Raw genomic sequence first — 27,561 nt, forward strand, 5'->3', positions numbered from 1 at the left:
AAGCAGGTCAGGCAGGAAAGATAGGTCGGTTGGACTGACCCAGGAGTGTAGTAGGTGGAGGTTGGTAGATCCCAGGCATGGGGTGGCAAAGGGCAGACCCAATGAGGGTGCAGGGTGGCTGGCTGACCCCGGTCACACATTCGCAGATAAACCAAGAGAAGGAGCGAACAGTGAGACAGACCTATCAGGCTAGGGCCGGAGCGATGGGAATTAGAGCCTGAAAGTGCCAATTGGAAAGACTTTCAGGGTCAAGGTGCCGGGAGAATTCATTGGAAAAACCCACAGGGTCCTAGAGAATACACAGGCCCACTCACCCGGGAACCAGAACCAGAAGGGCCCAATTTGCTTGTGGGAAGCCACAGAGGAGACAGAAATCTGAGAGAGAGCAGAGCAAAGCGCCATTTTTTTTCCTCTCTGACCCCGCTACCACATACAGCATCACAACCCAGCTACTGGGTCGCCCCGCCCTGGTAAACACCTAAGGCTCCACCCCTGATACATAACAGGTACAAACAGACCAAAACATTATGGTTCAAGAACAGCTCAAAGCCCCAGAGCCTATCATTCTAAGTGACCAAGAAATAGCCAACCTTTCAGATGCACAGTTCAAAACACCAGTGATCAGGATGCTTACAGAACTGGTTGATTTCAGTCACAAATTAGAGGAACAAATGAAGGCTAAGTGAAATGAAGGGAAATGCACAGGAAACCAATAGTGATGGAAAGGAAACTGGGACTCAAATCAATGGAATGGACCAAAAAAGAAGAAAAAATTGACCAAATACAAAAGAATGAAGAAACAAGAATTCAAAAAAATGAGGAGAGCCTTAGGAACCTCCAGGACACCTTTAAACACTCCAACATCTGAATTATAGGGGTACCAGAAGGGGAAGAGGAACATCCACGAGTGGAAAACTTATTTGAACAAATAATAAAGGAGAACTTCCCCAATCTGGCAAAGGAAATAGACTTCCAGGAAATCCAGGAAGCTCAGAGAGTCCCAAAGAAGTTGGATCCAAGAAGGAACACACCAAGGCACGTCATAATTACATTACCCAAGACCAAAATGAAGGAGAGAATTCTAGAAGCAACAAGAGATAAGGGGACAGTCACCTACAAAGGAGTTCCCATCAGACTGTCAGCTGATTTCTCAAAAGAGACCTTATAGGCAAGAAGGATCTGGAAAGAAGTTTTCCAAGTCATGAAATCCAAAGACCTACAACCAAGATTGCTCTATCCAGCAAAGCTTTCATTTAGAATGGAAGGGCAGATAAAGTGCTTCTCAGATAAGATCAAATTCAAGGAGTTCATCATCACCAAACCCTTATTATATGAAATGTTAAACAGACTTATCTAAGAAAAAGAAGATAAAAAATATGAACAGTGAAAGGACAGCAAACTCACAGTTATTAACAACCACACCTAAAACAAAAGCAAACTAAAAGGACAGCTAGATCAGGAGTGGAACCATACAAATGAAGATCACATGGAGGGTTAGCAACAGGGGAACAGGGGGAGAAAGGGGGAGAAGGTACAGAAAATAAGTAGCATAGATGGTAGGTAGAAAATAGACAGGGGCAGGGCAAGAATAGTATGGGAAATATAGAATCTAAAGAACTTGAGACACACTGACATGAATGAAAGGGGGAAATGGTGGGGGAGGGGTGTGCAGGGTGGAGGGGATTGAAGGGGGGAATGGGACAACTATAATGGCATAATCAATAAAATATATTTAAAAATAAGAAAAAAAAGAAATAAAGTGAAACAGATTAAAAAAAAAAAAAAGAATGACAGTGAATTTGTTAGAAACCATACAAGCCAGAGTGGCAAAATATTTTTTAACTACAAAAAAAAAAAAAATTTTTTTAAACTACCTAATGTAAAGGAATGTCACCAGAATACTATAATAGGAGAAAATATCCTTCATGAATGAAAGAGAAATCAAGAATTTCAAATGAAGAGAAGCTAAGATTCCATTACCAGCAGACCTACTCTAAAAGAATGGCTAAAGGACTTTCGGCCAAGATGGAGGTGTAGGTGAAAACACTGTACCTTCTCACACAACCAAATTTAAGGACAACAAAGATTTAGAAATAAAAACACTACCAGAACAAACAGAAAATTGAACTATACCTAAGTCCAACAACAAGGAACCTTTCATCCAGACCAAAAAGAGGGGCAGAGTCGGCAGCCAGCAGAGAGGGGTCCCACAGGAAGAGGTGGTGATTAGCAGATCTGGATGCGGGGAAGAAATGAGCAAAACCAGTGAGACATGAAAGGTGGTTGGCTGACCTCAAAAACACATTCGTGCGCGATAAACCAAGCAAAAAAAAGGGCAGTGAGACAAACTGTGCAACCCAGGGCCCCGGCAACAGGAAATAAAGCCTAAAAGCACCAATTGGGCAAATTTTTAGGGGTTGAGGTGCCAGGAGAGGCTCCCAACCACACAGAAGAGTGCACTGCAGAGACCCACAGGGTCCTAGAACACACACAAGCCCACCCACACGGGAACCAGCACCAGAAGGGCCAAATTTGCTTGTGGGAAGTGACAGAGAGGACCGAAATCTGACAGAGAGCAAAACAAGCACCATTGTTCCCTCCCTGACCCCGCCCCCACATACAGCATCATAACCCAGGGACATGGATTGCCCAGCCCTGGTGAACACCTAAGGCTCCATCCCTCACTAGGTAACAAGTGCGACCAGACCAAAATATTGTGGTTCAAGCAACAGATCAAAGCCCCAGAGCCAATACTTCTAAGTGACAAAGAGATAGCCAACCTATCAGATGCACAGTTCAAAACACTGCTGATCAGGATACTCACAGAACTGCTTGATTTTAGCCGCAAATTAAATTTTAAAAAAATGAAGGCTACACTAAGTGAAATGAAAGAAAATGCACAGGGAACCAATAGTGATGGAAAGAAAACTGGGACTTAAATCAATGGAGTGGGCCAGGAGGAAGAAAGAAACAACCAACCAGAAAACAATGAAGAAATAAGAATTCAAAAAAATGAGGATAGGCTTAGGAACCTCCAGGACATCTTTAAACGTTCCAACATCCAAATTATAGGGGTCCTTGAGAAGGAACCTCAAGTATCAACAAGGAATAAAGAACATAGTAAGCAAAATTAGGGATAAGTACAGTAGGCTTTTCATCTTCTCTTGAGATTTATAAATTATGTTTAATGATTGAAAAAAATTGTATCTGATGCATGGAGCAGAAATATTTAACGAAAGTATAAATGTGGCAGGGTAAAGGGACATAAAGGGGTGTTAAGTTTTGTATACCTCACTTATACTGGTCAAAAAAACAACACTGGTAAAGTGTATGTAAGAAGCTATGCATATGTAATGTAATACAACACTTTAAAGCAGGGGTGTCAAACACATTTTCACTGGGGGACACATCAATCAGCCTTGCAGGTGCTTTCAAGGGGCCAGATGTAATTTTAGGACTGTATAAATGTAACTACTGCTTAACAGTTAAGTAAAAGCTCAACGCTGCCGCTGGATAGAAACGAGGTACCAGGCCAGATAAAACAAGGTGGAGGGCCGATGGGCCTTGTGTCTGCCACCTGTGCTCTAGAGCAACCAGGAGTATCCATTACAAACAGACACATTCAAAGACACTATAAACATGTTAAAATGGAATTCTAAAAAACTGTTCAATAACTCACAAGAAGGTAAGAAAAAAATAGAGAAAACAAAATACAAAATGGCAGACTTAAGCCCTAGTATATCAACAATTGCATTAAATATAAATGGTCCAAATATACCAATAATGAGGTTAGCAGAGTAAATTAAAAATAATGACACAAGTTATGTGCTGTCTGTGAGAAATTCACTTCAATTATAATGATAGAAACAAGTCGAAAGTTAAAGAATGAAAAGAGATAAAGGAAGAAGGCTTTATCAATGCCACATAAAGTAAATATTAGTGCAAACAAAATTACCAGAGATAGAGACATTTTATGAGGTCTCTCTGGAAAAAGTCTAATCACTATTGATATAACAAAAACGGTTTGCACATCAATGTGACAGCCAAAAGAATAAAAAAAAGATGGAAAAATATGTAATATGGAACCCTAGTTGGCATAATGTGACAGAGAAAGGACATTAGGTAAAATCTAAGAAAATCTGATTAAAATATGGGCTTTAATTAATCATAATGTTTAATTGTAATAAATGTACCATACTAACATTAGATTTGGGATAAATGGGAACTCCACACTTTGAACTTTTCTAGAAATCTAAAACTCTTCTAATAAAAAAAAAGTTCATTTAAACAAAAAGGCAGTCAGAGGAGAAATAGGGTTTATGACAGCAAGAACCATTTCTGCTCTAGATTCACCAATACTTAGCCTTATTATTGTCTCTTTTTTGTATCTTTTGACAATGATTCAAAAGCAATTCGGTGGAAGATAACTAGTCTTTTTCAAATAAATGGTGTTAGGGCAATTTGCAGAAAATAAATTTATACCTCACATCTTATATAAAAATTAATTCAAAATGAATTACAGACTAAAATATAAACATAAAATTAGAAAATCAAATGCAGGAGATCTTTAGGATCAACAGCTAGGCAAAGAATGTTTAAACTTGAGACCAAAAGCACAATCCATGAGAGGAAAAAATAATGGAACTTCATAAAACAAAAAAACTGCTCTGCAAAAGATCTGGTGTACAGAGGATCTTTTTGTACAAAAGAAGAGGATGTACAGAGGAGCTACCAGGGAGAAAAACATACACAGACCATATATGCAACAAAAGACTAGCATTTTGAATTTATAAAGAACTCAAAATTCAACTGTAAAAAAAAAGCAAATAATCCGATTAGAACATGGACAAAAGACCGAGATTTCATCGAAGAAGGTATACAAAAAGAAAAGAAGCACATGAAAAAACACTTGAAAAATGTAAATTAAAACCACAATCTTACATACCACTACCCACCTATCAGAAAAGCTAAAATAAGAATAACAGTACTAAATGCTCATACATTGGTGGTAGGGTTGGAGGATAGTCATTCTGGAAAACAGAATGGCAGTTTCTTAGACTAGTCATGTAACTAACTAAACAACTGAGCAAATGTACCTATCAGAAAGGCTAAGATAAGGCCCTGGTTGGTGCAGCTCAGTGGATTGAGCGCAGGCCTGAGAACCACACCATCGAAGTTGGATTCCCAGTCAGGGCACATGCCTGGGTTGCAGGCCAGTTCCCAGCAGGGTACACACAAGAGGCAACCATACATGGATATTTCTCTCTCTCTCTCCTTCCCTTCCCCTCTAAAGATAAATAAAATCTAAAAACAACAACACAACAACAACAACAAAAAAAACAAGCTATTCTGTTTCCGGGCCAAAATGAATCCAATTTGTAACTAGGTTTTTTAAAAAGTAGCTTAGCCTCCTCTCCAGATACCGGACAATTTCTTACCTGTCCCCAAGCATACAGGTTATTGTGTGTCTGAGATGGATTCACTTTAGACAAAAGGAATCGAGCCTTAAAAAAAAAAACAAAAAAAACAATAAAAGTGATATTAATATTAGTGTACTAGGAAAAAAAGTTTTATATTTTTGTTAAATTAAGAAATTTTCTACTGCACAGGAACCCATTTCTATAGCTTAAAACTAAACGCTTTCAATTTATTGGAGTTCCAGAAACATAAAATAATGTATTTTATTTTGGCAATCCTCTAATTTTATATCAACACATTCTGACCACTCATTTAAAAACAAGTCATATTTGGAAGTTTATCTGTACAACAATTTATGTCACCATAAAATATTAACCACGTTGTTTGGATTTATAACCATAAACATACATCATAAAAACCACTGAGTACCAAAGCTCTCGTAGAAATGACCTCACTAACCTGACTGCCTCCATGTTCCGTGTGAATGTAACGTGGCATAGGGAAGCGTGCTTGCAGAATGTCTTGAGCGTCATCCAGTGGTGCCTGAAGAAGGTGCTTGAAGTTTTCATACTCAGGCATGTCCTGGTACCCAGCTTTACGCCACTGGGCTATGGTCTACACCAAAACACATAAACAAAAACCACTGTGGAAACAATGAAACAACAATCTTCTTTGACACTTTTGACATCCTAACACTATCTTCCAAACCCTACATTTATGTCAAGAATGACAAGTTTTAGAAGGGAACAAAGTGGAGCTGACTAGAAGTATGAGTAAACAAAAAGGTGAATTCAGGACACCCCCAACAATTCTCCTAGAAGTATGTCATCAGTCACACCTTCTCAGCCAAACTGAGGGATTAGTTGTCCCAAGGAACCGAGGCTCCCTTCCTTGCCATTCTACTGCCATCACTTGGTCTAGCTTCTTATTTCCTAAAACCTGGCAGGGAAAAAGACTTATGGGCTGCTTCCACGGAATCAATCCCCTCTTCTCTTTCCAATCAACACATATTGTATATTCCCGTAGAGTGTATAATAGTCACACAGAACTGGTGGGATTGACCCCATCCTCACCCTCTGGGCTGTGTGGAGATGTTCTTGGTGGGAAACTATTTTATGGTATATAAAAGCTATAAGAACCAAAAGCATGAGACTTAGTTAGGCAATAAGTAGAAGGCAATATACTAAGCATAGAAAGTAAATGTCTCTCCAACTAGGTTAAACATTTTGAGTCTCATTTGTTCTTTCATTCCCATCAGCAAATGGTCTAGGAAATATTTTGAACACACAGGAAATGTAGAAAAAAATTGGTGACTGATTAATGCATCTTTATAAATAAGCTGAAGTGCTTTCACATGTAACTGCTAATCTGGTTCCAGAAAGATGATTCTCTTCAGATGTTTCCTTCTGCAGCCTCTTCTCCATTCTCAGTTTCCTGTACTATTTTCTAGGTCTTCATTTTTGACTGACTGGTGGCATGGAGGAAATTATCATAAGCTCACTTGGTTTTAAGAGTTCTTAAGAACAATTACCAACAAACTTAGGGCTTTTGGAGGGTGAGAACAATGTCACTGTCTCTGTCATTAGAACCAATCACTCACACAGAGAAGATGCATGAATAAATGCATGAATTAAGAAGATCAGGGACTATGGCCAGTAGTACCTATGAGGAATGAACTGAAGGCAAAAAAAGCTATGTTGTGATTATTGTTCCTAAAGAAATCAGTGGGAAAAGCAGCTGGTCACAAATGGCCCTTGGTCTAGGACCATTACTGATGGCCTACTATCTGTGGGCAAGTGGTTAGCAGACTGGGTGTTAATATGCTAAAAAATGTATGGAGTTATAAAATGCCCATTAGTATTAGAAGACGAATTCTTTTAAAGTTATTTAAAAGGTTCAGAAACACAATTTACATCTTTTCTGGATATATGAAATCACTTCTAATGTATTGACACTAGGAAGTCAAGCCAACCTCAAGGCAACTTACTAAAGGTAAAGAATATGCAATAGAAGAAAAGGAATATATCACTGTATATAAGGCTGAGTCAAAAAATTTTCTTCAGAGGAGCCATTCCTTTTCTTGGGGAATGAACCTCTTTGAGAAAGTAATGGACTTTACCCATAGCCATCCTAGAGATCCACTGACCCAGCTTAAGGTTCATCGAACCACATTATTTCAAGGAAAAACTTTAGTCCCAAACATATGCATGCTTACTACTAACTCTAACATAACTCTAAAGGGTAGTACTGCACAAAGAAAGTTTACTGAAGAAAAGTAACTAACTGATCTCATCTAACAACTCAGAAATATATACGGTGATTTGAAAAGACCACCAAGATTTACTGACAGCAAACATTATTAAAGTTACCAGTATTATTATTCTAGTGAATAAAATCTTTTTTATTCACTAGAATAATGCTACTGTACTCATTATAATAAACTGTGGGTTTTCTAAGCCCAAGTTCTTGTATCAAATACATAAAAAACGAAATTAAGAAGAAAGTAAAGATAGTTAAAAAAGAATAATATCTTACCTCACCAAGATAGATGACAATTTGGAAGAAAGTATCCATCAACAATATTCTGTCAGCCAGAATGCTGCTGCTGTCCAATAGTACTGGCTGAAGAAAAAAGGAAAAAGATGACACTGGTCTTCCCTCTGTTCCCCACACGGCCAGGACAACAACAAGGCCATTTACAAATGGTACCAGGTGGGATGGTTCTCCCAACCTTCATGTCATTTCTACGTTCTGTTTCCTGACAGCAGTTTTAAGTTTCAATTTTGTAGAAGAGGCTCCAAATAATCCCTCAACTGGGAAAGGAGATTAATGGTATCTTTTGCTCTGGGAACCAAAAGTTATGCCAAATATCCTGTTTCATGCTAAAAATGTATCGCATCTATCACAAACACAGTCTCTCAGATATACTACAACTGCATGTGACAAACAAAGATGGCTATATGAAAAAGTACAGCTTTTCTTACCAGTTAGGAAAGTTTACTACAAAATGTATTTTTTACAATCTTTATTTCAATAAAAGTAACTTATACTTTAAGTTAAAGAAAATTTAAACCCAAAGACAACAAATTTTGATAGTTTGGTTTATTTCCACATAGTTTTTAATTCTTGCAGACATTTTAGAAAACATAATTTAGAAAAGTTCTACCTCAATTTTTTATGTAACATTTTAACGTATTTTATTGTTACATAAAATGTAAATATTTCCTAGATTACTTATTTCCCTACTATTGAGCATTTGAATTATTTTCTAATTTTCTATTCTAATAGTTCATTTACTATTTCTTTGAACAAAACCTTTTCTATATATAGTATTTTCTTTTTTAAAAAATATACTTTATTGATTATGACATTAGTTGTCCCATTCCCCCCTTCACTCCCCTCCACCCTGCACACCCCTCCCCCACCACTGCCCCCCTTTTATTCATGTCCATATGTCACAAGTTCCTTAGATTCTGTATTTCCCATAGTACTCCTGCCCTCCCCCCTGTCTATTTTCTACCTACCGTCTATGCTACTAATTCTCTGTACCTTCTCCCCCTTCTCCTCCTCCCACTCCCCTGTTGTTAACCCTCCATGCGATCTTCATTACTATGTTTCCGCTCCCAATCTAGATGTCCTTAGTTTGCTTTTGTTTTAGGTGTGGTTGTTAATAACTGTGAGTTTGCTGTCCTTTCACTGTTCATATTTTTTTTAATTTTTTTAGATTTTATTTATTTATCTTTAGAGAAGAAGTGAAGGAGGGAAGGAGAGAAACATCAATGTATGGTTGCCTGTCATGAGTCCCCTGCTGGGAACTGGCCTGCAACCCAGGCATGTGCCCTGACTGGGAATCGAACGGTGATTGTGTGGTTCACAGGCCCGCGCTCAATCCACTGAGCTACACCAGCCAGGGTACTGTTCATATTTTTTATATTCTTTTCCTTAGGTAAGTCCCTTTAACATTTCATATAATAAGGGTTTGGTGATGATGGACTCCTTGAATTTGACCTTATCTGAGAAGCACTTGATCTGCCCTTTCATTCCAAATGAAAGCTTTGCTGGATAGAGCAATCTTGGATGTAGGTCTTTGGATTTCATGACTTGGAATACTTCTTTCCAGATCCTTCTTGCCTATAAGGTCTCTTTTGAGAAATCAGCTGACAGTCTGATGGGTACTCCTTTGTAGGTGACTGTCCCCTTATCTCTTGCTGCTTCTAGGATTCTCTCCTTCATTTTAGTCTTGGCTAATGTAATTATGATGTGCCTTGGTGTGTTCCTCCTGTGTGCCAACTTCTTTGGCACTCTCTGAGCTTCCTGGATTTCCTGGAAGTCTATTTTCTTTGCCAGTTTGGGGAAGTTCTCCTTTATTATTTGCTCAAATAAGTTTTCTACTTGTTACTCTTCCTCTTCCCCTTGTTACCCCTATAATTTGGATGTTAGAACATTTAAACATGTCCTGGAGTTCCCTAAGCCTCTCCTCATTTTTTTGAATTCTTGTTTCTTCATTCTTTTCTGTTTGGTCGTTTCTTCCTTCTGGTCCACTCCCTTGATTTGAGTCCCAGTTTCCTTCCCATCACTATTGGTTTCCTGTGCATTTCCCTTCATTTCAATCAGTTTAGCCTTCATATGTTCCTCTAATTTGTGGCTAAAATCAACTAATTCTGTGGGCATCCTGATCACCAGTGTTTTGAACTGTGCATCTGAAAGGTTGGCTATTAAAAAAAAAGAAATGAAAGGTTGGCTATTTCTTGGTCACTTAGAATTATAGGCTCTGGGACTTTGGGCTGTTCTTGAGTCATAATGTTTGTTTGCACCTGTTATGTGTGAGGGGCGGAGCCTTAGGTGTTCACCAGGGCGGGGCGACCCAGTGGATGGGTTGTGACGCGGTCTGGCTGAGTGGTTCGTTATTGTCGGACTTCCGTACAGTTCGATTTTCACTGTTTTGGCTGCGTTTCTGTTTCTAAGACTTCGCTGTCTTTAAATTTAATTGTGGGAGGGGGCACAGTGTTTCCACCTACGCCTCCATATTGGCTGGAAGTCTAGCAGTATTTTCTTTAGATACAATGTAAGACATGGAATTACTGGATCAAACTATCTGAACACACTGAAAAAAGTATCTTCATAGTATTTTAAAAAGTTTTCCACTTGTAAGCCCCAGTTGATGTGGCTCAGTGGATTGAGTGCTGGCCTGCAAACCAAAGGGTCACTGGTTCAATTCCCCACAGGGCACATGCCTGGGTTGTGGGCCAGGTCCCCAGTAGGGGGCACAAAAGGGGCAACCACACATTATGTTTTTCTCCCTTTCTCCCTCCTTTCCCCTCCTCTCTAAAAATGCATAAATAAAAATCTTTAAAGAAAAAATAGAATAGCCCTGGAATAGCCCTGGCTAGTGTGGCTCAGTGGAGTTAGTGCTGGACTGCAAACCAAAGGCTTGTTGGTTTGATTCCCAGTCAGGGCACATGCCTGGGTTGCAGATTGGTTCAGGTCCTCAAGTATGGGGTGTGCAGGAGGAATCCACACGATGTTTCTCTCCCTCTTTCTCCCTCCCTTCTCCTCTAAAATAAATAAAATCTTTATAAAAAGTTAAAAAATAGAAAAGATAAAGTTTTCCACTTGTAATCCTGCCTTCCACAGATAATATTTACGTGCCCATGACTTTTCCCCATGCACATTTTTAAGACTGAGAAATAATGTTAAATTACTATAAAGAGTCAAAGTTTTCTTGTTTTTTTACAGTTTTTCCCTAAAAGAAAAAACAAAGTAGTGTATTATGTGATTCCAATTCCAAGAAAGGCATTCACATAAAACCTTACCTCTGGTGGTCCATGGAATGAATAGGAGTAGAGAATGGGCTGGATCATGATGAGGGACTGGGTTAGATCCTGTCGGGCAAAATGGTGTCTGTAATACGATGACTCATCAGGACTGTTATTAAACACTTGAAGAAATGGAGATCTTCTAAGATGGAACATGAACTGCATTCACAAAGAAAAAAAAGACAAGAGCATATACCTGTAACCTGCTTAGATACCTAAAGAGTAAACTTGCCTTAGGTCTCTGAAACAGGAAAACCCAAACTTTTAAGAATAAGTCCTCTGGGTTCATAAAATAGAGAATAAAATGGTGGTACAAGGAGCTGAGAGAAGTAGGAAATACAAAGTTGTGGTGGAATGGGTATAGCATTTTGGTTTTGCAAGATGAAAAGTTTAGAGATCTGTTGCACAGCAAGGTGAATATACCTAACACTACTGAATAGTATACTTCAAAATAGTTAATATGCAAATTTTTATGTTTTACCACAATTAGAAAATTTTTAATTACTTTTAGACAGTAGGGGGAACCTCTGGGTATATTGGAGATTCTAGATGAAATGGGAAGGGCAAAGAAGCACTTACTTTTAGAGTCACTAGGCTGGGACAGTATGTCTGCTCTCAAAGGGGTCACAGTCCATTGGGGAAAAGGCACACTTGGGGCAGTATGTTATGAGCCCTAGTATAGGAAAGTACTGCTACAGTGGGGTGGGGCTGGAGGGATAGCAGGAAACTTCCCAAAGCCACCGGATCTGAAAAACATTCACGAGGAGGCCCAAGGGCTGTGGGAGGAGGGACTCCAAGGCACAGTAACGGCAGATGAGAGATGAGAGAGCTCAGAGACAGGATAGTATGTTGGAGTGAGGGGTATAAAGGAGACAGAGAAAAGAAGATGATCCTGGAGAGGCGTGTTCTTTACCATGAGAATTAGAAGGTGAAGGGCAGACTTTTGACTCACTCTAAAGAGTTACCAGAACATAGAAATGAACTGCCTTGAGAAGTATAAAGCTCCCCAAGACTCCACATACTGAATCACCAGTTCCTAAATAATAATCACAGCTGACATTCAACTTATCCTATGTGCAAAGCACTTGACAAAAACTATTCAATCCTTCCAGTAAGACCACAAGGTACGTTTTTACCATCCCTAATTCATGTATCAGGAAACTGAGTGGTAGACATCTTGTCCAAGGCCACCCACTAACTACTGAGTGGCAGAGCCAGACTCTAATCCAAGCTGTTGGCTCCAGCGACTGGGCTCTTGACCTCCATCCTAGATGCCACAACATTAAGAATCTTAGAGACCATCTCATCCAGTGGTTTTCAAACCATGCTCTTGAGTTTTGGTGAAACCACAAGGCCCTGGGAGTGAGGTGGTAGAAAGTACTGTGATAGGATCCAATGTGTGAGGGTGGCACCTGGGCATAACCAGAGCAGCATCCAAGTCCGTCTGCTTTGCATACTGGCTTTTAAGAGGGTCCCCTTAAGAAAAAGATTCCACAACTGTAAAAAGATTGCAAATCAGTTCTCCAGACCAACTCCTTACTTTTAAAGAGGAAACTAACACCTAGCTGGGGTAGCTCAGCGGATTGTGCGCGGCCTTGCAAACCAAAGAGTTACCAGTTTAATTCCCAGTCAGGACACATGCCTGGGTTGTGGGCCAAGTCCCCAGTGGAGTCCATGTGAGAGGCAACCACACATTAATGTTTCTCTCCCTCTCTTCCTCCCTCCCTTCCCCTCTCTCTAAATAAATAAATAAAATCTTAAAAAAATAAAGAGGAAACCAACATTCACAGGAGTCCAGGACTTCACCCAAAATGCAGAGCCAGTGCTGGAACTTGGCTGGGATTCTGGCTCTTTCCCCAATGCTACACAGACTCAACTCAGGCAAAGGCCACAGAAGAGGCACACATCCAGCACCACAGAGGTCTACCCTAGGTCAGTGAGATGACTTCCGAGACCCACCCCCTTGAACCCTAATAATCCAAACTATACAACTTCGTGATTGGAATCTGTGTCCACTTTCCAAAGCAAGTATTTGAAAAGCTAATACACATTTGGACAGCTAAATCCTCACAAGTTTATTTAGAAATAAAAGTGCTTCTTATTTATTCCCCATAAAGGTGTCTGAGGGAAGAGGAAATAAAGTTGAGTTTGCTTCCAGTACTGGAAAAGCTGTTCCTGTGAAGAAGCCAACCTGAAAGTTCCAGATCCCAGCTGTGGAGCCACCAGCTCGCATTCACTAAGTGCTAAACACCTGGTTGGCCTCAGCTCACGTAATCCTCACAGCCACCCACTGCGCTAAATTCTAGTTTTCTCATTTACAGATGAGGATGGAGGCTCAGAAAAGGTAAATATCCAGATCCCTGAGAGCAACTTCAGGCTTCCTTCACTCACCCCCCTTTCCCCCTTGTCCAATTGCTCCCAAATGCTTAGTTCCTACATCAAGCAGTTATTTACAGAAGCTGCTTATTACTGCTGATTCCTAGTTATGATACAGCATAATAACCATGGACATATCATTAAACATCTGTCACATTAATATAGTCTCCTTTATTATATTCATCTTCCAATATGCTTCATTTTCTTTGTTGTTGTTTGTTTGCTGCTAAGGTAGCTGACATTCAATACACCTAGAACTTCTACAAATTAAGAGATTTTGTTGGGGCCTTAGAGCAATGAACCTGTTTTGCCTTTTCATGATAGTTAATTCAGTTCTTTTCTCCTTTCTGCGTGTGACCTCTGTTTTCTGTAGGGCTCAGGCACTGCCTGGCACAGAGACATAGTGTTTGTCTCGAAGTGAACCACCTTTATCACCTAGAGCCTGAATCTCAAAATATACCAAGTCTTCACTTGGCCCCAAGAGTAGCAAGTCTTATTTCTATCACAATTTAGTCTACTATAGTTATTTTAGAAACACCTATTACTTACCTGAGGATACAGAGAGAAAGACTCTGATAGCCTGAAAGAAGTAGGGTCTTCCTTGTTATACTGTCCAAACTTCTGACACTGTTGAAAGAAAACAGTAAAAAGGGTAGGAAAACCCTAAGTTAAAGTCACCTGGAAAAATCCTTGATGTTAAGAGAGCTACATTTTAATCAACTCTGCCACTGACTGTGTCCCAAACCAGCACTTCCCAGGAACAGACAGGCAGACACAACACCCAGTGTTGTTAAATTCAAATTCTGGTTTGGTAGGCCTGGGGAAGATGTGGAGATCCTCCATGCTAACCAGCACCCAGGCCATGCTGGCCAAAAACCACTCTAACTAAAGAGGACCTAGATGAGTTCTCAGGTGCTTCTTGCATAAAAAATTTATGAATAAATAAATCTCTCTAAGACCATGAAATATTACCTAGCAATTACAGATCAACTTTGATGTTCCATTACTCTGCAAATCAATATTCTTACACCTTTTAAAGGCAAATTTCTGGGAAAAAAATTTTCTCCCTGCCTTTATTTCCCTTTTATTTCACACATTTCCTCTGGCCGTTAAAGATTCAGACCATCCACTTAAATAAATCCCATCTCTGGCATTTACCTTCTTCCTACCAAATCCAATGCCCTTGCAGTTCTTATGTTCCTGAAACTCCCTAACATCTCAAGCCAAGAGACTCCCAAAACTTCTGGAAACTCTCTCCTTCAGCAATTAAAACAGCACCTTCCTTTCTTCTGTCAACTCTCCAACCAATCCTGTTCTGCCTTCTCCAACAGCCCTTCATCTTCCTACTCCTAACTTAGAGGTAAGCTCTCTGTCCCTGCACCCAGATTCACTGCTTCAGCTACAAATGAACACTAGAGCCAGATCAATGTCATCCAAATTCCTCCTTTATGTCCAATGCTGACCTCTACCTAACTATTGGATAGTATTAGTGCAATTTCACATTCAGCCTATCAAAAATGAACTATTACACAAAAAAAAAAAGAAAAAGAAAAAAAGAAGACAACTCACCTTCCTCTATGCTAAAGCTGCTCTCCTTTTCTATTTTTCTACCATGCCATCATTCTTGCAGTTATCCACACTTAGAACTTAGAACAGTCAATGCTCATTTTGGAGGTTTTTTATTTCACATATAGTTCCACCAAGTTTTACCAATTCTTTTTTTTTAATTTTGATGTTTTTCCTTTTTATTGAATTTATGGGGGTGAAACTGGTTAACAAAGCTATACAGGTTTCAAATTTCACAACACATCATCTGTACACTACTGTGTGTTTACCATCCCAAGTCAATTCTCCTTCCCTCTTTATATCAATTCTTCTTTCAGTATTCATCTTGATTCCAAACCTTCTCCCACTTTTAATTCTACTGCTGCCACCCTGGTCTCAGCTCCCTTGAGCCTGTAAATCCCTGCATTGGATCTCCCCAAAAATAGCCTTTTCACTTTCCAAAGTAACCTCAATGGCAATGGTAAATGTAAGCACAAGAATCATGCTCCTGTCACACCCCTCCTTGGGAATCATACCTAAGTCCCCTTTTACTCTAATGTTAATGGAAGTGACTTGACTTTAAAATGAACACAATTCATAATTAAGCTCCACTTTCACTGCCTCTCTCCCCACTGCACATTCTAGCCTCTGTGACAGTGGTCTTGCTAATGTCCCCAGCATAAGCCAAAGTGCACAGCTACCTCCCACAGAATGGGCCCTCCACTTGCCAAGCCTTGCCTTCTTCTATCCTCCCACTATCCTACTCATTTTTAAAAGATTTGATTCGATTCCCAGTCAGGGCACATGCCTGGGTTGCAGGCCAGTTCCCTGCAGGCCAACTCCCAGCACGGGACGCACGAAAGGCAACCATACATTGATGTTTCTCTCCCTCTCTCCTTCCCTTCACCTCGAAAGATAAATAAATAAAATATTTTTTAAAAAATTTTAAAAAAATAATAAAAAAAAATAAAAGATTTGATTCGAGGCTCACTTTCCACATGAAATCAACCACTTGGACCCTCTCCTCCACTTTCAAATTGTGTCTGAAATGTTAATATTCCCTGGAGCACACACACACAAAAATGGTTCCTTGACACAGTAAGGGCAAACACAGAGCTAAGCAAAGCTAAATGTTTTTTTACTAGGCTTTCAATGCCTTTGATCACAAACACCTGCCATGAATTTCCAAGAAAGTAAAATTATAAGGTATGACAATTATTGATTTATTGCCTCGTAGCTCCAAACTCACCCTTTCTGCCTGCAGTGAAATGGATCTGGGCTCTTTAAAAAATTTTCCTTTACTACTTGGCACAATGTTGAGCTTTATCAGTAGGTGGTGCTGGAGACAAGTGTTTGCTTCCGGATTCCAGTGTACTCAACTCAGCAGCAGCTTTATGCCTTCCCCAGTGCCAAACTCCCGCAGCACATGGCAGCCAGCAGTGACCCCACACCATGTGTGCCTCTGATAAAGAAACTTCCCTGTGAAGAGTTTTCCTCAGAATTCCAGAGTGTTAGATTTTCATCTAATTCTACAGGGTGAATTCCTAGCAAGTTCCTCTGACGCAACGCAACACCACAGCAATTTCTCTGCCATGAGACTCAATGAACCTTGGCCATGCACTCCCACGGCCAGACCTGGGGAAAAAGGGGCTCTTCCCTGGGTACTCTATCTCAGCCTAGATGCAGTGGCTGCACATTTTATCTGCTATTCTTATATCGTTTAGCATTCTCTTTACATCTTGCTATCCAATCCTCATTCTTCTTTTTTCAAATATATTTTATTGATTATACCATTATAGTTGTTGTTCTATTCCCCCCTTCATTCCGCTCCACCCTGCACACCCCCTCCCCCACCATTCCCCCCTTTAGTTTATGACCATGTGTCTCAAGTTCTTTAGATTCTGTATTTCCCATACTATTCTTGTCCTCCCCCCATCTATCTTCTACCTACTGTCTATGCTATTTTCTGTAACTTCTCCCCCCTTCTCCTCCTCCCTCTCTCCTGTTTCTAACCCTCCACGTGTTCTTCATTTCTATGGTTCCACTCCTGATCTAGCTGTCCTCTTGGTTTGCTTTTGTTTTAGCTGTGGTTGTTGATAACTGTGAGTTTGCTGTCCTTTCACTGTTCATATTTTTCATCATCTCTTTCTTAGATAAGTCCCTTTAGCATTTCATATAATAAGGGCTTGGTATTGATGAACTCCTTAAATTTGACCTTACCTGAGAAGCACTTTATCTGTCCTTCGATTCCAAATGAAAACTTTCATGGATAAAGCAATCTTGGATGTAGGTCTTCAGATTTCATGACTTGGAATACTTCTTTCCAGCCCCTTCTTGCCTGTAAGGTCTCTTTTGAGAAATCCGCTGACAGTCTGATGGGTACTCCTTTGTAGGTGACTGTCCCCTTATCTCTTGCTGCTTCTAGGATTCTCTCCTTCATTTTAGTCTTGGCTAATGTAATTATGATGTGCCTTGGTGCGTTCCTTCTTGGGTCCAACTTCTTTGGCACTCTCTGAGCTTCCTGGATTTCCTGGAAGTCTATTTTCTTTGCCAGACTGGGGAAGTTCTCCTTTATTATTTGCTCAAATAAGTTTCCCACTCGTGGCTGTTCCTCTTCCCCTTTAGGTACCCCTATAATTTGGATGTTGGAACATTTAAACATGTCCTGGAGGTTCCTAAGCCTCTCCTCATTTTTTTGAATTCTTGTTTCTTTATTCTTTTCTGATTGGATGTTTTGTTCTTCCTTCTGGTCCATTCCATTGATTTGAGTCCCAGTTTCCTTTCCATCGCTGTTGGTTTCCTGTGCATTTCCCTTCATTTCAATTAGTTTAGCCTTCATATGTTCCTCTAATTTGTGACTATAATCAACCAGTTCTGTGGGCATCCTGATCACCAGTGTTTTGAACTGTGCATCTGAGAGGCTGGCAATCTTTTGGTCGCTTGGAGTTATGGGCTCTGGGGCTTTGAGTTCTTCTTGAGCCATATTTTGGACTGTTCGTGCCTGTTACATATGAGGAGCAGAGCCCTAGGTGTTCACCAGGGTGGGGCAACTCAGTCACTGGGTTGTGACACTGTATGTGGGGGCGGGGTCAAAGGAAATCAATGGCGGTCCCCTCTGCCTCCTCCCGCTGCCGGGGCCGCCTGGTCTGGCGCAAATGTGCGACCTCAACCAGCCTGCCCCGCACCCTCACTGGGTCCATGATGCTACCCCAGCTGCCTGCGCGCCTGGGTTGCCTTGGTCTCGGGATCCTTCCTGCCTGACCCTGCTCCGCTGCTGGCTCCACCCCTCTTACCGATCAGGTTGAACAGTTCATTGTTGTCGGACTTCCGTATAGTTCAATTTTCTGTTCTTTGGCTGCATCTTTATTTACTAAACCTTTGTTGTATTCAAACTTGGTTGTGGGAAAAGGCACAGTGTTTCCACCTACACCTCGATCTTGGCGGAAGTCAACTCCCAATCCTCATTATTCTAATCCCCTGCCGTGATAGTAATTCTTTATATAAACCTTTCCCTATTGAAATTACTGTGTGGTTACTCTCCTGATTACATCAAAAATGATACATTAGACATCTCCTTACATTCACTGGGCCATGAACCGCTACTTCAAGAAAAAAGAAAAAAAAATCTGGACTTCCGCCAAGATGGAGGCATAGGTGGAAACACTGTGCCTTCTCCCACAACCAAGTCTGGATACAACAAAAGTTTTGGAGAACTAAGACACACCCAGAGGCCAGAAAACCGAATTATACGGAAGTCCGACAGCTACGAACCGTTCAACGGGGACGGTAAGAGAGGCAGAGCCAGCAGTGGAGCAGGGTCGGGAAGGACAGACCTAGGAGCGCAGGCAGCCCGGACCTAGTCGGGGTGCGGGGCAGACTGACCAAGGTCGCACATTCGCGCGCAGTGAGACGGACCACGCAGGCCCCAGGGGGCAAACCCAGTGGTGGAGGGCTGACAGTGGTGGCACACTCACGTGCAGTGGAGCGGAGCACGTGGCCCTGGTGACGGTGGTGGCTGCGGTGCTGGTGGGGGTTGCGGCGGTGGCGGGCGCCAGAGGGAAGCCATTGTCCCTCTTTGACCCCACCCCCACATACGACGTCACACCCGGCGACTGAGTTGCCCTGCTCTGGTAAAAACCTAGGGCTCCGTTCCTGCTACTTAACAGGCAAGAACAGCCCAAAGGATGGCTCAAGAAGAACTCAAAGTCCCAGAGCCAATAACTCTAAGCGACCAACAGATTGCCAGGCTCTCAGAAGCCCAATTTAAAACACTACTTATCAGGATGCTCACAGAATTGGTAGATTACAGTCACAAATTGGAGGAACATATGAAGGCTAAACTAATTGAAATGAAGGGAGATGTCCAGGAAACCAATAGTGATGGAAAGGAAAATGGGACTCAAATCAATGGAATGGACCAGAAGGAAGAACGAAACATCCGACCAGAAAGGAATGAAGAAATGAGAATTCAACAAAATGAGGAGANTATATGAAATGTTAAAGGAACTTAGCTAAGAAAAAGAAGATGAAAAAGATGAACAGTGAAAGGACAGCAAACACACAGGTATTAACAACCACAGCTAAAACAAAAGCAAACCAAGAGGACAGCTAGATCAGGAGTGGAACCATAGAAATGAAGATCACATGGAGGGTTAGAAACAGGGGAGAGGGAGGAGGAGAAGGGGGAGAAGGTACAGAAAATAACATAGATGGTAGGTAGAAAATAGGGGGGAGGGTGAGAATAGTGGGGGAAATATAGAATCTAAAGAAGTTGAGACACGTGGTTATAAACTAAGGGGGGAGAAGGATGGGGGTGGGAGTGTGGGGGTGGAGGGGAATGAAGGGGGGAATAGAACAACTATAATGGTATAATCAATAAACTATATTTAAAAAAAAAATAAAAAAGAAAAAAAAATCTCCAATACCAGGATGGAAAATACAGGACACAGAATTCACAGTGACTCACCTAAATCAATTCTTAAATACATAGCTATGTATCATTCTCTAAATATCCTGTGTATGCTGTTTCTTCCCAACTGTAACATAAGCCCTTGAAATGGCCTTGAAATGGGAAAAATGCCCATTTAATACTTCTTATCAGTCTCAAAATGGCCAGTGTTTGGTATTTATCAGGTAGGCAACTAATAAATTTTTGTTGACTGACTGTATAAAAGAACAGGTTTAAGTGACAGTTTTCTCTTCTCAGAGACCAACATGGAATCTAGTGCCATTGGTCCTGACTTACCAATCGAATGAGTTGTCGGTCCAGCCACCGGAGTACATCAGGCCCCTCCTCTGACTCTGCTCGGAACACTCCCAGCCGTGCCATCAAAACTGCTGCGGCCTCCTGGTCAAACGCTGCTTCTATGTGCTTGAGCTGACTCTGTGCATCTGCCCAACTGACAGTGTCAGAGTTAGTACCATGCTTATATTCAGAATAGAAAGCCAGCTCTTCATTAAGATGAAGAAACCTAAGTCCTGTTCCTTCATCTAAGATAACATAAATTTGAGCTGCACTGTCAGGAATCACAGGAGTTTTACACACATTTTCACTTACCCTCATGTGATTCCTAAAGATTATACATGAAAAAAAAATCATAGGGAACTTCCCAATATTCCACAAGACATCATGAAGTAGATAATCAAAAGGTACCCAAATCTCCAGCCAGTGTTCCTTTCTCTAAATCAATCTTATAAAAATCTAGATCTTTACAAATTCATAAAATGTCTCCCTTGGCATCATGGTATAGAGAATCAGAAATATACACAGAAGTGTCTTTCCGCAAAGACAAAAGACAGACTAGAAACAGGCATGAGCATCACGCAAAATTACAGAGTTCCTGTACATCATTAAACAAGGAAAAGAAACAGGTTTTACAAAACAGGCAAAGGCTATCACAGAAGATACACATACAGCCAATAAACACAGAAAGTGCTCAACCCATTTCCTCAACAGAAAGGAAGCTGGGGATGCTCACTTTCGGGCAATGGTGGTCACACGGATGCGTCTCTGGGTGCTGGAATGTTGATACTGTGTGACAAACTGGATGGCACCTCGGCCTCCTTGGGGAATCGGGGCGTTGTGCTGCAGGGCGAGAGGCCACATGTTGCATCACTGTTGTAGGCATGAGTCAAATAAAACAGAGCACAGTGTGCTCTTCCTGAAATGGCTGACATGGTGGTTCTTGAATTTTGAATGGTATACTTAAGTTCTACACATTGTACTGTGTATGACTTTTACCTCAAACAAAAAAAAAACAACCTCAAATAAATACTTACATGAAGTTAATGGTATTCATGCTGGAGTATTTGGGATGAAACAAACTGATGACTGCAATTTGCTTGAAATGTATCAAAAATAAGGGATTGACAAATGGATATGTAACAAAGCAAATACGGTAAATGTTAATTATGGAGTGTACATGGTGGAATTATGGAATGTATGGGTGTTCTCTGTACATTTCTTATACTTTTTCTGTATGTTTACATTTTTTAATTAAACATTGGGGCCCTGTTGGTGTGGCTCAATGGACTGAGCACCAGCCTATGAACTGAAAGGTTGCTGGTTCGATTCCTAATTAGGGCACATGCCTGGGTTGCAGGCCGGGTCCCTGGTTGGGGGAGTGCAAGAGGCAACGAATTGATGTTTCTCTCACACAATGATGTTTCTCTCCCCCTCTTGCTCCCTCCCTTCCCCTCTCTCTAAAAATAAATAAATAAAATCTAAAATAATACACTGGGGAAAAAATGAACTCACTCAAAATTCATTATATTGGTCATAAAAAACCTTATCAGTTCAACAATAAAGTAAGGAAAGCAGTTTGCTTTCTCACTCTGACCAAACCCTGGAGGGAATTAGAGAGACCATGCCAGACTGGTCATAGGCCAAACATAAGCTCAAAGCAACATCTATTTGTGGGGAAAGCATCTATAAGCTCAAAGGCCACCAGTCTTGTAATAAATCAGAAAACAGAACACCAAGACATAAATATTCATGAAGAAATCCAACTTACCTGATTAACTACCTCAAAGTAGATGCCAAGTGTGGTTGTAGGATCCAGGCCACAGATTTTCCACTGACTTGTACCACCAACACCAAGCTCCTAGGGGTGAGAACAGGAATTGAAACAAAACAAAAAGCTACTCATGCTGTTAAGTGCTGATAAAAAAGACAGATGGTGAGGAGAGGATTATCTCATTCCACATGAAAATTTAACTGAAAAAAATACAATTATAGATTAGAATATGGTTAATATTTATATTTATAGTACTTTAAGCTTTTTATACTGGTATTCTGATCAACTTCCATTATATCACCTGTAAATTTACATGTACAAACACATATACATACACATATGGTACCTAACACTGAAGTTAAATGAAAGAATCACAGTTTGGGAAGAATAGTAGAAAAGAAAAAAGATTATATGCTTAGCTTGAAAGTTTTATGTACTTCTTTTATTATTATTAGAACAAGAAATAGTTATAAAATGTTAGCTATTAATTTCTAATCTAATTCCTTTGTGTAAAACCTACATATAAATTCTTGGTAAGAGAAATGAGATTTTAGTGATATGAAGGCTGCTTTTTATTGACTAATTGAATGGTTGCCAGAGATAAATATGAGGTTCACTAAAATGTAAAGCGTATCACTATTTTAAGCATACCATCTAGAAGAGCTACAGATATCAAAAATACTTATATTCACCTACTGAGATCACTAGACTCTAAAACATACATTCTATCCTTCTAGAGATGGCAAGTATTACACATTTTAACACACCTCATCAAAACGAGGCATACTGAGTTAAGAAAGTAATGTGATTATGAACTAAGAGTTTTGATATACTTTTTTTTTCTTACAAAAAAAAATTAGTATTTCTCTCAGCTAAACTATCCTAGTTTGTGAAAAGCCAGGAAGCCCAGGTTATGGAGAGCTTTGAGATACCAGTATTTGAAGTTGCAAGTTCAAGGGCAAATTCATGAGGTTTGGAAAGGAAAGAGCAAATGTGTAAAGGATGGAAATTGAAGCACCTGAGGCATAGATTTCCAAGTCCCCACAGGTAAGGCCACTTTTTGGGTAACTTGCTATTGAAGAAACAAAACTGGGAAGAGCCAATATTTAGTCAAAAAAATGAGGGTGGAGTTCACAGAGATTGGAACACAGGTAAAAGGCTGTCAAAAAAATGTGTCACATGAAGTTTGAGGTCCTGGGTTGATAGGCGAACCCCAGGGCACTCGGGTTCATGCAGAGGTTCTCCCCAGCTGAACTGAATTTTAATATACTGCCACTTTTGCAGCCCTGCGTGAGCTTTTCGAGATCCTCACCCCTCCTCACATGAACCCCCTCCCTGCACATCCCTCTCCTTTGTCTGTGAGATGCCTGGGAGCCCTCAAGCCCCTCAGGGCCCTTCCCACCCTGCATTAAGTACCCTCTTCCTCCTGTGTTCTGGGCTGGAATTTCCTCCACCCAATCTGGTATCTTTTTCAGGGGATTCATAGGATCCAACATCATTATTAAATTTCTGCATCTCTTTCCCGTTATTTCTAGAGGTCTGGGGTGGAGTTGAAGGCTTGTGCATATAATTAGTTCACCATCTTCATTCAATATTGACCCCTCTGCTTTTACTTTACAAAAATTCCTCAAGTGTTCTTGTCCCTCAATGACATGCTCTTAATTTCCAACATGTTGAGTTTCATGACACTGTAAATATATCTTTGCTGTCATTCCAGTAGGTCCTTGAGTATATATTCAGTCTGCCATCCCAAATGGAAGATTTCTAAACTGACCCTGGACTCTGGCAGAAGAAGGGTAGACTATAGTCAATTAAGGAGAGACTGTGGCTCTGGGGAGAGAGCTGAAGGGACAGCCAGAAGGATCCCTCTGCTTAGTCCCTCCCCCATACTGCAGACTCCATCTTTCTTGCATAGAGCACTCCCCCCTCCATATCACTTCTGTGTCACTCTGAATCCACCCAAACTGCACACTGTCAGCTGAGTAGAGCTAAGGTCAGTCTGGTCTCTCTATAAAGCCATGTCAAGAGCCTATGTACCTAGCCACAGAACTAGCAATCTCAAAGAGATAATGGTCAGAGGATAAAGGGAAAATTCTTAAGTGAATTACATAGCAGCTCTAAGGTACAAAGTGGGGAGAACGAAGACCGTTTCATCAGTGTTAGCAAAGCAAGATTCGGATGGATCTATGGGTATTAACCTTCCCTTTCAGTGGCCTTTTCTAAAAGCAGCAGGTAACACCTGCTTGAAAGAGCCATACCCAGGAAAAATGGCAAAGAAGTAAAGACGGCATGCCTTTCTTGCTTTGCTAACCCATTCTCCCACATCTCTCCACACCTATCAACTCCGTTCTTTATATATGAAACTTCTTAAAGTTTCGAATGAGAAGATCAATGGGTTCAGAGTATGCCACCCCAAAATATCCTCTCTAATATAAGGATTATTTTGAGCTGAAGGAAATTAAAAACATAAAACTGACACAAGAAAAACTCTTTGCCCTCCCCTCTCTACCAGGAAGGACAGAATGATTTTTCATCACTAAAGACAACAGTAGATGCTTATCAGCTCAGAAATGGCACAGAGGAATCTACAGAACAAACTTTGCTAAAAATAATATATTACCTTCCATTAGTTTCCTCCACACTTGACACCCTAGGAGCTCAAAGTGCCATTCCTCTGTCTACTCACTATTCCACAAATTTATTGTTCTTTTGTTAAGATGCTATATAATCCCAAGTTCTAACCAACCCTTTGAGCTACCCATCACTGAGTATGTATGAGATGTAGATATGTGTGGTATACACATTAATAAACTTGTTTGTTTTTCTCTTGTTAATCTGCCTTCTGCCAATCTAATTTGCAGAGCCTCAGCCAATGAAACTAAGACAGGTAGAGGAAAATACTTTTTTTCTCCCCTGTATCTCCACGGCCCAGCATGGCCACAAACTCTGCAGAGCTGCAAAAGGACATTTTCTCAGTAACACGCCAACTCCTTATGTAAGCATTTATCCTGCCTTTATCAGAGGAACTATATAAAGGTGGATTTAGGAAATTACCATTTTTTAATCTGCAATGAAATACATTGATTCAAGTAAAAATAATCAGTGGACACTAAAACCAATAGGTGGAAGGCTATTGGCAAAAAAGGTATTCATATTGTGCTACAATCTCTTTCAACCAATGTCTTGCTAATCGCAAAGGGAAAATGTGCCCTTATCATGGAATGTGTGGAACAATCATCACCTTCACTCCACAATCTCACTTAGCTCCACTAACACAGGATGACAGGACTAAGTGCCTCCTAATGAAACACAGCACAAAGTATATAGATCACTCAGCAAGTATGCCAGACTAACAGGCTTAGCCTAAATCTAATAAGCACACTTTCAAATCTAACATTAACTTTATAGAAATTGCAGGAAGGAAAGAAACACCTTAAACACCACCATGAGGAAACAATGACACAATGAGAATGAGAGATACTCTATTATAGAAAACACCCGCCCTGGCTGGCGTGGCTCAGTGGATTGAGCACAGGCCTGCGAACCAAACAACCGCAGTTTGATTCCTAGTCAGGGCACATGCCTGGGTTGCAGGCCAATTCCCATCAGGAAACACACGAGAAGCAACCATACATTGATATTTCTCTCCTTCTCTCCTTGCCTTCCCCTCTAAAGATAAATAAATAAAATCTTAAAAAAAAAAGAAAACACCTGAAACTGTCTCTTCAAGGAATCAACATTATTAAACAAAAAACATAACAAAAAAACAAGCCAAAACCCCCCCAACAAAAACCCAAAATACCTAAACAATAGGAATACCATTCTAGATTTTAAAAAGACTAAAGATAAGTAACACCAAATGCGATGCTGGTTAGAGGAGACAAAACAAATAAAACGAGCATCTGAGGAAAAATTAAGGAAAAAATATGGGCTAGATATTCAGAAATTGTTTTCTTGGTTTTGACAATAATGTGGTAGACAACATCCTTATTTTTGAAGATGCATACTGAAGCACTGAAAGACTAAGTATCATGATGTCTGCAGCTTGTTTTCAAAGGCTCTGAAAAAACAGATTATAAAGCAAATATGGCATAGGTGATATTCAGATAAAGCACATGTGGCAAAATATAATGACAAAGCAATTACGACAAAAAGTTAACAATTACTGATTCCAAATGGGTATTCTAGTGGGTATACTGGAATTCATTATACTTTGCCTTAAACCTCTCTGGGTCTGAAATTGCATCTTCTTCTTTTTTGCATTCTCCATCCCCCATCCAAAAATTTCACGGCTAATGTCTACTGGATCCTAGAACAGCTAATGAGATTGTACTAATTCATAAAATTATTTTCTTAAACTACTTTAGGAAATCTTCAACAGGCAGATTTTAAGGTTATGAAAATATCTGGACTATGTAGCCTTCCAAAACCCTGCAAGGAAATAGGGGTTCAAGTCTCTGAGTACATTGGGGTAATGAGTTACTCATCAGATGGGCTTTGGGGCAGCAACCTGCCTCACACAGAGGACAACAGAAATGTTCTTTCAAATTCCCTTACCTGTCTCAAGTTCAACAAAAGTTTTATCAAAGTAGTCACTAAGTGAATGCTCACTGCTGATGAAGACCCAAGATAAAATGTATGGGTGGGCTTCCATGGTACCAGGCATTGTTCTAAGTACTTTACTTGAACTAATTCATTCAATCCTTCTGAGAGTATAAAGTATGGTACTCACATTATTTCCTTCTCCCAGAAAAAGACCTGGACACCCAGACTGATTAAGTGCCCTGTCCAGGCCCACAGGGCTAGCAGTGCACCGAATCCATGTCTGGCTCTATAGTTTACCCTCTGGTTAAAGAGGACAATTAGGGAAAGACATGGCTGTGAGAGCCATGAGCCAGGCAGAACAGGTCTCATTAGACCAAATGGGTTGTCTCTGGGTAACTAAAGTGTAACTAGAGAAAGTGGCCCATCAGCAAGCCACCTCACCCTCTACTGGTGGCTTTGTTCATATAAACACACACACACACACACACACACTCAAAATGTGTTATCCACGGAACACAGACGTCTGCATATACAACAGTGTCGTTCACTGCCTGACCAACTCAAAATGAGCTGTAAGAAGTGAGACAAAGCTATCATCCTAAGGGCAACAAGCACATACATTTATTCCTGAAGGATTTTGCTGCTTACCTTGTGCCAAGTAGAATGCTCTGTGGCTCAATGGCACAGCAATCCAATCATGAGTAGTGGGGTCAGGAGGATCTAGTCTCTAGCTCTTTATAAGCTCTAACCCTAGCAAGATACTTAATCTCTTTGAGCATCAGTTTCCCCCTCTCTGGCCCTTTACACAGACAGACAGATGAAAATAAACCACCTCTCAGATTTGT

The 27,561-nt window shown here is 40.5% G+C and overlaps 1 protein-coding gene across 2 annotated transcripts in view; it reads right to left on the reverse strand.

Moving 5' to 3' along the window:
- The window catches only part of SEC23B (SEC23 homolog B, COPII component), a 47,862-nt gene that overhangs the window by 3,948 nt on the left and 16,353 nt on the right, over nucleotides 1-27,561 (reverse strand). For both annotated transcript variants that reach the window (XM_037057035.1, XM_037057034.1), the window contains exons 12-19: nucleotides 22,169-22,258; nucleotides 21,134-21,240; nucleotides 20,401-20,554; nucleotides 14,160-14,237; nucleotides 11,232-11,393; nucleotides 7,954-8,040; nucleotides 5,878-6,033; nucleotides 5,439-5,504 (exon numbers count right to left, since the gene is read on the reverse strand). In XM_037057035.1, the coding sequence (XP_036912930.1) occupies nucleotides 5,439-5,504; nucleotides 5,878-6,033; nucleotides 7,954-8,040; nucleotides 11,232-11,393; nucleotides 14,160-14,237; nucleotides 20,401-20,554; nucleotides 21,134-21,240; nucleotides 22,169-22,258 (900 nt within the window). The remainder of the gene's footprint in view (nucleotides 1-5,438; nucleotides 5,505-5,877; nucleotides 6,034-7,953; nucleotides 8,041-11,231; nucleotides 11,394-14,159; nucleotides 14,238-20,400; nucleotides 20,555-21,133; nucleotides 21,241-22,168; nucleotides 22,259-27,561) is intronic.

The sequence above is a fragment of the Sturnira hondurensis genome, unplaced genomic scaffold (assembly GCF_014824575.4).
Source record: "Sturnira hondurensis isolate 20B ecotype Veracruz unplaced genomic scaffold, ASM1482457v3 Scaffold0009244, whole genome shotgun sequence".
NCBI classification, from domain to species: domain Eukaryota; kingdom Metazoa; phylum Chordata; class Mammalia; order Chiroptera; family Phyllostomidae; genus Sturnira; species Sturnira hondurensis.